The sequence below is a fragment of the Urocitellus parryii genome, chromosome 8, assembly GCF_045843805.1.
Source record: "Urocitellus parryii isolate mUroPar1 chromosome 8, mUroPar1.hap1, whole genome shotgun sequence".
Taxonomy (NCBI): domain Eukaryota; kingdom Metazoa; phylum Chordata; class Mammalia; order Rodentia; family Sciuridae; genus Urocitellus; species Urocitellus parryii.
In genome coordinates, this window is record NC_135538.1 from 2,142,702 (window position 1) to 2,154,502 (window position 11,801).

The window sequence follows — 11,801 nt, forward strand, 5'->3', positions numbered from 1 at the left end:
CTCAAAAGCAGCTCTGAGAGCTGTGGCTGGTTACCTTTGGTGAAGGGTTCTCTGTAGCTAAGGCTCAGGAACGGAGAAAATGGGCAAACCTGAGCCTTGAAGTAGTAGAAAAAAATAGTTGCCCAGGAGTGAGATGTAAGGGGTACGGGGTCAGAGGATGGCAATGTGCTCCTCCAAGCCCCACAGGTCCACCGAAGGCTCTGTGGCCACACACAGGACTCAAAACCTACACCAGACAGGAAGACAGAGTCTCAAACCTGAGGACTGCGAGGTGCCTGGAGTGAAAGGGAACTTACCAGCAACCTTCACTCTGAAGAGCCTCCACTTAGTTTTAAGAACCATATATGATTTAGAACAAGAGGAACGACAAGGATCTATGTCCAATATTCTGGTAACTTACAAAGCTTTTAAACAAAGAATAAATGTTTGAAAATTAAACATTTATGTAAAAATCGTTTCACATCAACCTATGAATCTAACATGCCAGAAACAAGCCTCTAATCAAAATGCCAGGAAGCCTCTTGTTTGCTCTTGTCCCAGAGCCCTGACGCCAGCATCCACCACCTCGCCTCTCCATTTGGGTTTCCAAGAAAGCGGGTCTGGCCAGTAGAGCCTTGTGCTGCGTGGGAGGTCCTGCTCATCTGCCTCCCCTGGAAGCAGCAGTGGGTGCAGCCCAGCAGGACTGGTCTCCACACAGTTGTGACATGAAGGACCGGTGTGATCTCACTATGTTGAGACCCATCTTACACTGACAGCAAGGCCCTTTGTGATCGTGGCATGAATGCCACATCCATTGACCATGCTCCTAACTTTGCGGCCATTATTCAGGCACCGCCAGTGCTTGCCCAGGCACTTCCCGTCCTCACCCACTAGGGCTCCTCTGTCAGCCACCAGAGGTCCTCTGGCCAAGTTTCCTGCTGCTGCTGCTCTCATCCTGGCCATTTGGATAAAAATAGAATGCTTTGAACTTATCTTTGCAGTTCCTTTTTTTTTTTTTTGTCATCCCACTAGTCAGCCCTATTACTAAATCTTAGCCCAATGTTTTAATCAAAACTCCCTGGAGAGCCTGAAGCAGTGGCACACACCCACAATGCCAGCTGCTCAAAAGGCTGAGGCATGAAAGCATGAAGACTGTGAAGTCCAGAAGCTCAAGGCCAGTCTGGGCAACAGAGCAAAGACCCCCATCTCCAAGGAATAGTTTTAAAAAAATCATCTTTCACTTTTCCTAGCAGCCAAATTTAGGTACCAAAGGGGGGAAAAAAAAAGAAAAAAGTCATTGTAGGTCTTTTATAGTATAATTAGATCGGTTTTGGTCTGGACTGCTGAAATTTACTTCTGTCTCCCCAAATATGCTCTTCTCCTAGAAGTACCAAAGGACAAGTAATTTGAACTGTAGGAGGGCAGGAGTGGAACCAGGGTGCACTGATGGGGTGTTGTCACTGTGACCAAAAACACCTTGCAAGAACAACCTAAGAGGAGGATCATGGTCTCGGAGGTTCCAGTCCAGGATCAGCTAGCTCCACTCATCTTGGCCTGCAATGAGGAAGAGCACCATGGAGGAAGGGTACAGTGGGAGAAGGCTGCTCAGCTAATGGCAGCCAGGAAGCAGAGAGGAGCAGGCCCCTCTGTGACTCCTCCTCCAACTAGTCCCATGTCCCAGCAGTCCCTTCAGCTCTCAGTGGATTCACCTATTTGGCCAGAGCACTCGGGGTGCAACCATTGCCTAAAAGGCCCCCCTATGTACACAGTCCAAATGAAAACTGGGACGTCACAGAGTCTCCCTTCCCAACTCAGTGCCCAACGCAGGGCTACACTTGGTCGGGGGCACTCTTCTCCAGGAGAACTGCTTCTCCTTTCTCATTCTCCTCCCATCCCCCACCTTGTGGTCCAGTGACCTTGAGGGCTGCTCTGCTCCTCAAGTGCCCAAAACATCCACACCAGAGCCGTGCAAAGGGGACTGTCTTCAACTCTCCACTTGGGCATTGGTGAACAAACTTCAACTGAACCAGACCCATCTGTCACCCACCTATTCAGCATTGAAGTTGGGGGCCTCTCCAAGCTTGGGATAGGGACAGCCGTCCCCCCACAAACTCTGTAGCATTATACTTGAGAGGAAGCTGTCCAGCCAGAAACTCCATGCCCCTACCCGTCTGCCAGTGCTTACCATGGATTTTTACAACATAGATTTGTTGAGCACACACTAGGGGCAAATGCTACTCTAAGTATGCTTTTTTAAAAAAGTCCTTGTTCTGGGCTGGGGAGGTGGCTCAAGCGGTAGCGCGCTCGCCTGGCATGCGTGCGGCCCGGGTTCGATCCTCAGCACCACATACCAACAAAGATGTTGTGTCCGCCGAGAACTAAAAAATAAATATTAAAAAATAATAAAAAAAAAAAAGTCCTTGTTCTCACAGAGCTTACTGGACAATATATAAAAATAAGCAAGATCATTCAGTGATGAGAGATAACTAAACACAAGGGTAACTGAGACAGAATGGGGTTTCTCCTTTACTCCGGAAGGCACCAAAAACGAGCAAGACAAACCTTGTGCGATTCTGGGCGGATACAGATTTAGGGTACTTGGCCCCAGCACATGAGCAGAGGGAGAAGACATGGAGAGCGAGCAGACGCTCCACACGTGAACGCAGAGGGTGCACAAGAATACCAAACAAGTGCTTTTCATTCATTTGTGATTCTCATCAATAAAAGGGAAGGCCTAGTCAGGTGTGGTGGTGCACACCTGTAACTTTAGCATCTCGGGAGGCTAAGACAGGAGGATGGTGAGTTCAAAGACAGCCTCAGCAAAGGGAGGTGTGCTAAGCAACTCAGTGAGCCCCTGTCTCTAATAGGGCTGGGGATGTGGCTCAGTGGTCGAGTGCCCCTGAGTTCAACCCCTGGTACCCCCCGCCCCCGCCGACCCCTCAAAAAAGGAAAGCTAGCACTTCTCTGAAATGCCACTGTAAGGCCCCATGGCAGAGTGACTGCCTAGGACATATGAAGCCCTGGGTTTGATCCAAAGCACCATAAAAAACACAAAACACTGTAAAATATAAGTTGCCGTAAGATATGTGTCTCATGAGTTAATATTTTAATATATATTTTTTAAACAAAAAGAAAACACTAATCAAACACAAAACCTATAACTTCACATTGTAAGTTTTAACAGGGTAATAATATCTAAGCAAGGAATACATGTGAAAACTTCTCCATAGTTCAATTTTAAATTTCAAAATCATTCAGTAATCTGTAACATAGTGCTGATGAGAAGTGATAAATCTTGCATTTTCTCCCCACCCTCCCAAATATCACTGAAAGGTCAGAGTCTATGAGAAACAGAAAATGACAAATTTCAGATGCTATTGTTTCAAAGCTTTCCATAAATTTAAATAGCCACATCCTGCTCTGCTCCCACATCACTGCACTGAAATGTAGCTTCCACCAAAAATGGACCATGGGCTGGAGGTGTGGCTCAGTAGTAGAGCATCCGCTTGGCATGTGTGAGGCCCTGGGTTCCATTCCCAGCATCACCACACACACACACACACACACACACACACACACACACACACACACAAATCGCACACTGATTCAGACTCCAGAGGACCAGAGATTTTAGAAAGTGCTCACACAGATGACACGTTCCCCAGGAAACGCAGACTGTATCAAGCCCAGTTCCATCTTCATGCAGTGCTATTTTTCAAACCTGAAAAGCTGACTGGGACAGATAGGGGCCCACAAACTGAGGACAGAAACGTGGGGGTTCCAGGACGCCTGGCCCATTTTCTGTCCTACTTCCTCTTAATGTTTACAGCTCAGTTTTACTTAGCCAGATTCTAAGGTTAGATAGCCTTGATCCTCATTAAATTTTCATTTCCTCTACATTGCAGGGCCTGATAAATATTTTTGCAATTCTTCAGTTAATACAAAATGGAAAACTGGCATTATGCAACGCAGTCTGTCACTTACCGTGACCCACCAACTATGCCTTATTTGCTCTTTTTATTAATAAAGGTAACTTTTTAATAAGTCGTATGTGAAATAAAAAGTACAAAAATTAACACCTTCACAGCTTGTATTCACATGAACACACTGCACCACTTCTGTTTTTCCTACTTGCACATTTTAAAATCTTAGTAGCATGATAAATGTCAGTGACCTACATCACAGCATGTTGGTAAATGAGACTGCTGGAAATTCTACTATGGCTCTGTTTTTAAAGGGTTTACAGTGAAATTATGTACAATATATAAAGCTTGTCAAACTGAATATATATGGTCTTAGGCCATTACTACTGTTTCATTCCAATTTGGATTTAAACATTGACTTACAGATCTGAAATGAAAGCACTGCTTAGTGGTTTCAGATGCACTTTGGTATTTACTATGTTTCAAGGTATCTGCACAGTAAGAAGCTGCAGCTGCAACAAAGAGGACTGTGCCTAAAGCTGCCTACATGGACAAGAGGAGACATGGTGACCGTAAATGTTAATTGTTACTGACAAGTCAAAGAATTAAAGGTCAAAACCACCCTAGATTTCTTTTAAACAAACAAAACTAAATAGCACACACAAGAGGACTTTAATATAACCTTAATGGTCTAACAAACCTTCCAAAAGGAAGGAAATACAAAATAAAGTTGATACATCAAATCTACTTACATCAATATACTTCAGTATCACAAATTTACTGGATCTATGTGTAGAACCACCTAATATCAAAACATACTAAGTGGTAAGGAAGATTTGTTTTCAGATGGCTGAAGCTAAGGCTCCAAAGACCACTGCAGCAGAGTTGTGCAAACCTACGGCTTTATTGACACCGCTCCTTATGCTTGTGACACTGACGTTTCCATGGGTCCCTCCCTGTGATGAGCCTGAAAGCAGACAGTCAACTTCCACAGAGAAACATACAGCTAAGCCAGATTAGGAATATTACATCTTCCACACATGGGCTCATACAGGAAGTATTTTGCAGTAAAATGAGAAGCTAATTTTTAAAAATATCTGCAGTCTTTTTGAAATGCAAGGCACCAATAGGGAATAGACATTCCAGCAAAGAGTGATTGTCTGGAAAAAAAAATATGGAGCTGATCAGTCCTTTGTCCTTTGTTAATTAGAAGAGTTCCTCTTCATGTCTATGCAACATCTTCCAGATAATCCGCGACATCACTGAGCTGGGAGACAGTCAGGTCTTGTGTGAGGTCATCAAGCTTTGTTGTTCAAAACAAAGAAAAGAATTAGTATCACAATGTGGATAGCATCTTAATTTTAAAAAATGCAGATTGCTATAATTTAAACATTTTTTATTCTATATTTGCTTCATATTTAAAACTCCTGAGATAGGTGGTAAAACTGAAATGTTGAGAAGGGATTTGCCTCAAATCCTATGGCTAAAGAAAATCAGCACAACCTTCTGAGTTCAGTGCTTTGTACTGATTGTACTCGAAAATATTTCAAGTGAAAATTAAAAAGAAAGGAAACAACATCTTAGAGACCTTAAACCAATTTAAGAAACTGAAATCCATGGAAGACATCACAAAATCTCCTTAGGTGAGCACAGCCCCAGTATGTGATTCTGTTGATAGCAAAGGTCTCTGAATTGCCAAGTCTCTAAAAAACTAAACTTTACCCAAATAAGCATTACTGAAATTCATTGAAAATGTTCAGATTTCTCACTTGAAAACTACTACTGCCTACTGTGTTTTTAAATAATGGTATGCACCTTAAGTTCCTAACTTCAAACTTCAGGCCCAACCGATACCTGCTAACACTGAATTCATGGAAGCTGGAGTCGGTCAGCCTGCTGGTGGCTGCAGTGAGGCAGACAGACCCAGGACCACAAGGTTGGCCAGAGCCTTGTACTCCAGCTTTGGGGCCACCAGCGCTGTACAAATGAGCGTTCACTAATTCTGCTTAAGCACTAACCAGCCAACATGGACATATTCATTTTTGTAAACTTCTTAGGCTAATGATCTTAACAGCATGGAAAATCCAAGGGCCAAGACACATGCTCCAAGACACAGGAATGGTGGCATGCCTTCTCAGTTCCACCCAGACCCACCCTCATCTGCATGAACCAGCTACCATAGCAGGGAAGGTCCTCAGGACTGCAAACCATGCCCTAAGCACCATCTACAGCTGTGTTCCCAATTCCAGGCAAAGCCGAGTAGTTAGGACAAAACTGTATGCCTGAAAAGACAAGTGGCCTCTCAGGGGGAGAGTGGGCCAACCCTGGACCACTACATGATACACAGGACCACGATACATGACAGGAAGGACACAGTCCCCTCTTAAGATCTGAGATGCACTCTTATCTATCTGTTCCTCTGCCCCCAATACATCTTCCCATTTCATTACTCTTTCAGTATAGAGAAATGTTAAGTTAGGAATAAAACCCTTTTGAATAAATAAGCCCTCTCACTCTTGATCCAAATATAGTCCTCGTGTAAAACTATCACAAGGAAAATTATTAGAAATCTTAACTGAGGTTCTTATATTTTTCGATCCAAAATCAGTGTACACACACACATATAAAAATAAAAAAACGAAAACCTGAAAATGACAGAAAAGCCTACAGATTATAAAAACAGATCCATGTCCTGGAACTCCATGTCCTCCTGCTATCATTATTACAGGATGAAACAGGTAAGGTATTCCATTTTATTTGCAAAACAATCAAGTACTATATTAATACTGATTCTAAACTATAGACAAGAGTGAATACAGGAAAATTTGTGGACTAGAAGACAATCTTTCTTAATATAGATAATTCAGTCACTCCAGGCTTTTGAAGGCTGCTTTCTTGATTTCTATTTCAGGTAATTCACCACTGACATACAGCAACACTACTGAGTTTTGCGTGTTGATTCTGTACCCCGTAACTGCTGAATTTGCGTATTGGTCCTAAGTTTTTTGTGGCGTCTATGGGGTTTTATAGCATTTAAGACCAATGCTTCTGCAACAGTGGCAACTTGACTTCTCCTTTACAATCTAGATGCCCTTTCTCTTGCTTAATTGCTCTGCCTGGGCCTTCTTGCACTATGAAGTGGGCATCTTGCCTTATTCCAGAGCTTAGAAAGAAAGTTTTCAGCTTTTCCTCATTCAGCATAATGTAGGCCGTTGGCTTATTATACATGGCTTTATTATGTTGAGGTACGTTCCTTCTATACCTAGTTTTTCAGTCTTTTTTTTTTTTTTAAATCATGAGAGGATGGTAAATTTTACCAAATGCCTTTTCTGTATCTCTCTAGATAAATGGCACTGGAAAAACTGGGTACTCACATACAGTAGACCCTTATCTCTCACCAGTTATAAAAATCAACACAATGGATTAAAGATTTTTAATGTAAGATCTGAAACTATACGTATCTACTAGAAGAAAAGGGGGATTGGAATGGGCAAGGATTTTTTTTGAAGAAGACCCAAAAAGCACAGACAAAAAACACATCACATAAAACACTTCTGCACAACAAAGAGAACAAGAGTGAAGAGACAATCTACAGAATGGAAGAAAACCCTTGCAAACTATTGTGTCTGATGTGGGACTGTCATCCAGACTATATAAGGAACTCAAAAAACCCATAAGCAAAAAATAAAATAACCAACAGACAATAGTCCTAAACAGACATTTCTCAAAAGAAAACATACAAATGATCAAGAGATGTGTCAAAAATGCTCACATAACTAATCATCAGGTAAATGCAAATCAAAACCAAAATGAGGTGGTCACATCACTCCACTAATAAGGGATATGATGGGAAAAAAAAGAAACAAGTTCTGGAATGCACACACACTGCTGGTGGGAATGTAAACTGTACAGCCATTATGGAAAACAATGTGGAGGGGCCTCAGAAAATTAAAAACAGATGCCCTTATGATCCAACAATCCCACACCCAGGCATATCTCCAAAAGAAATAGAATTAGGACCTTGAAAAGATATATCTGCACTCCCATGTTCACTGGAGCACTATTCACAACAGCCAAAAAATGGAAACAAGTGTCCATTAACTGACGATGGATAAAGAAATGTGACTCATACACAATGAAAGGCTATTCAATCATAAAAAAGAAACTGATGGGTGAACCTGGACTACATGACGCTAAGGGAACTCAGCCAGCACAGAAAGACACAGGATCCCACTCATGAAAAATCGAACACAGCTGGTCTCAGAGGAGTGGAAAGTACAGCAGCGGTCACCGGAGGGCAGGGTGGGGTTGGGGAATGCAGACAGGCTCGCCTAAGTGCTGGGTCATAGTTACAGGGAATAAGAAGTTCTGGCAAGCTGCTGCACTGTAGGTAACTGTGGATCATGATAATGTACTATATATTTCAAAAAGTATAAGAAGAAATTTATGGATGTTTTCACCATAAAGAAACATTTGAAGAGATACACTTAAAACTGATTTACACATTGCACAAGCCAGGAGTGGTGGCAAATACATGCTATAATCCCAGTGGCTCAGGAGGCTGAGAATTTTGAGTTCAAAGACAGCAACTTAGTGAGACCCTAAGCAACTCAAAGAGACTGTCTCTAACACACACACACACACACACACACACACACACACACACAAAAAAAAAAAAAAAAAAAAAAAAAAAAAAAAGCTGAGGACTGGGCTTAGTGGTTGAGTGCCCCTCAGTTCCATATCCTGGAACAACAATAACAAAACAGTACAATGTGTACATTTGTCAAATATGTATCTTTTTAAAACTTTTATGTATTAATTTAAATTAAAAAAAAAAAAAGAAAGAGACCACAATAACCAAACCACTTCCAAAGAAATCAGCTTAATTTCAGGTGGCTACCTTGAAAGAAAACTGTAAGAACAAAGGTTAACTGGAAATAAATGGATTCCCTACATTACTAGTTTTAGAATTAGAATTCCCCAAGTAGTCATCTTTGTTCAACACTATAAAAACAGGTTTTTCATGTCACAAAATAAGAATTCCTAAAACATTTTGAGTCCTGAAAGGGAAACAATGATCTCTGTGGCAGAAGCTTCATACAAATGGACAATGAAGAACTCGGAACCACATTCTGAAGAACAGCTGGAGTGCACATGTTCACGTGCCTGCTTCACTAGGTCACTCCCACTGACAGGAAGCCAAGGGCACCAAGCTCAGGAGGGCGTGGCCCTTTCCTTGGCCACCCTGAGCCTCTATGCTTGCTGGCTCTGGGCAGACCCCCATCACTGCATCCCTTTGCATGGCACCCTCAAATGGCCCTGTGTTCTCCGGCCCCAGCTTTCCACGCTGCTCCCACCCAACAAAACCTAATTAGCCATCTGTCAAATCCAGTCCAACATCAGTTCCCACTTTTGAATTTTCATAAGCTCACAAATAACAGGCATTTAACAGCACTTCTCACTTTCTACCTTGAATTTTCAAACACTATGTGCATCACTTTTCTCCATGTCCCTGTAGAGAAATCAAGGAAGGAGTTTGTATCTTATTTATGGCTATAACAAAAACAGCAGGATTAGTGACCCTTTATTGAATGCCTATTCTGCCAAAACTGAACCGTAAGCTTCACACACTTATCTCTAATGTTCATAATGATCACCCCCTTGCAAAATAAATGAGAAAGCTAAGGCCCCAAATTTAAATAACTTGTCCAAGTTTGCAAGTCAAAAAGCTTGGACTCAAAAGCAGACCCACGTACCAAACATGGCCACTCCACAGAGATACCTCGGTTCTCACAGCCACTAGCAGCATACTTTCTACACCACCTACTGGTTCATGTAGAACTGGTTTTGGTCACCTCAGCAAAAAGCTGGGGTTGTGGCTCAGCAGTAGAGCACTTGCCTAGCAAGTGGCCCTGGGTTTGATCCTCAGCACCACATAAAAATAAATAAATAAAATAAAGGTACTGTGTACAACTACAATTAAAAAAAAAAATTAAAAAAAACCTCCACAGTAGCAAAGAATACAAAAATATTCTTTGTATTCTTCAAGTGCATAGTATTAACCCTCTGCACACAACTTTCTAAAAAACGCTAGCTGATGAAGTACAGCTGTCACTCCATGTGCAAGGCTGCTGTAAAACAGCACAATCACATCAAGTTCAGCTGCAGGGGAAAATTCCCAGAGCACAGAAACTCAGAGAGGGTGACCAACAATGAACAAAGCCAAGAAAGCCAAGCCTGGCAGCTGCCCCCCAAAGCCACTCACAGCCTCTAGTGGCTGACTGGAGACCACATCGACTCTCCCCTAGCCAATTCACAAATCACGGCTCAGCCATCACTTACTCCAAAGTCTTCCACTTCACGCTCCTACCCCTATTTTCTCACGTGTGAGTTCATAGCTGATCTCTACAACATTAACTCCATCAAGAAAACTGGCGGGGAGAGATCCTCTGTAGTTTCTTTGGTATTACTTGGAGGCCTCACAGGTGGCCGAGGATGAAGGGGTAAAGGCAGATAATTTAAGTCTACAGTGTATCCAGAATTAGAGAAGGTACCCTACTTTACAAATTATCACACAGCCTTCACAACAATTCCATAAGTAGTATCTGTGCTTTCACCTCATAAATAAAGAAACCAGGACGGAAGGTGGAAGCCCACCTAAGAAAATGAGAATGCAAACACAGACCCGGCCAACTTGGACCATGGCATTTCATGGTCAAATGAGGGCTTTCCTGCAGGCCTTTTCCCCATGTGATAATCGCAGACCTGTGCAAAGCCACCTCATTCTGGAAGAGCAGCCACCTCATAGCAAGGCAGACCCACACCAGCCACGGACAGATGTGATCCTGAGAAGTGGGGCCACAGCGAAGCATCCAGATGCTCTCTTCTCTAATGCATGAGAAGCTCAAGTGTGGACCTCAAGTAGGACTCCCGACTATAAATGGTGACCGGACATGCTGTGTGCCCTTGTACTCACTGCTGATGATTCCAGCGTGGCCCTGCTTCACCTGCTCTGGAGTCTCCACTGGCCCCAAGACGACCACAGGCTCCACCCTACCTCTACATACACACCAAGCAGGCCACTCTGACTCCAGCTGATCCACCCTGGCATTTGACCCCCTGCAAGCCCAGCACCCAGAACAACTCAGACATGTTGGAGGCACACGGGCCCCAACACAAACAGCAAGTGAAAGCAACTCTACGTATTCATTACAGACATTCGTAAGAGATTTGGAACAGGTAACTCTGTCATGAACTTCTCACAGCTTTCAACTCTATCTCTATGGATCAGTAGAAATTCTGAAGCTTTACAGTAAATCAACAAATAGGCAAAAACAGCATTCCCCAGGAATATGTGACACCATACTTTATCACTGGTATTGATGTCGTCTCCTCCCACAGACAGGTCTTCTTCAATTTCTTCACCAATACTTAGTTCGCTTTTTTCTGAGCGACGGCTGGCACTAATTCCAAGAGGAGAAAAGAAAGAAAAGTAAGAACTCTGAAAAGAAGAGCTAATATTTTTCACATGTGCACACACATTAATCTTAATCTTCTGAGTAAACTATAACATTCAATATCAGTTTCACACATATCACCTCACTAACATCTCAGTAACCACCTCAGCAGTTTGGAGGAGAAAACCAAGGTTCAATGGTGACTTTCCGAACACAATGGCAAGAAAACAAACCCAGATTTCTAAGATTTCATCTACTCTATCACACTCTCTCAAAACAACTATACGCTAATTTTATATGCTAAAAATGAATACATATTTCAAATGCAATAAAAAGTGTCAAGGTAAAACTCGTTGTTGTCTAATTTTAAAATTTCCAGTCAGCCCAACAACAAATATTACTTCCAAACTATTAGGCAATATCTAGACTATTTTTATGTTTT

At 42.5% G+C, this 11,801-nt stretch overlaps 1 protein-coding gene across 3 annotated transcripts in view; it reads right to left on the reverse strand.

Annotated features, from left to right (window-relative positions):
* Window positions 1-3,068: 3,068 nt before the first annotated feature.
* Window positions 3,069-11,801, reverse strand: part of Cep43 (centrosomal protein 43) — a 38,728-nt gene continuing 29,995 nt past the window's right edge. For 2 of the 3 annotated variants that reach the window (XM_077802217.1, XM_026379547.2), the window contains 2 exons: window positions 11,269-11,365; window positions 3,069-5,205 (listed from right to left, as the gene is read on the reverse strand). In XM_077802217.1, the coding sequence (XP_077658343.1) occupies window positions 5,131-5,205; window positions 11,269-11,365 (172 nt within the window). In that variant the 3' untranslated portion in view covers window positions 3,069-5,130. Of the gene's footprint in view, window positions 5,206-11,268; window positions 11,366-11,801 lie in introns of those variants that run through there. The other variant, XR_003299945.1, reaches the window with a different exon arrangement.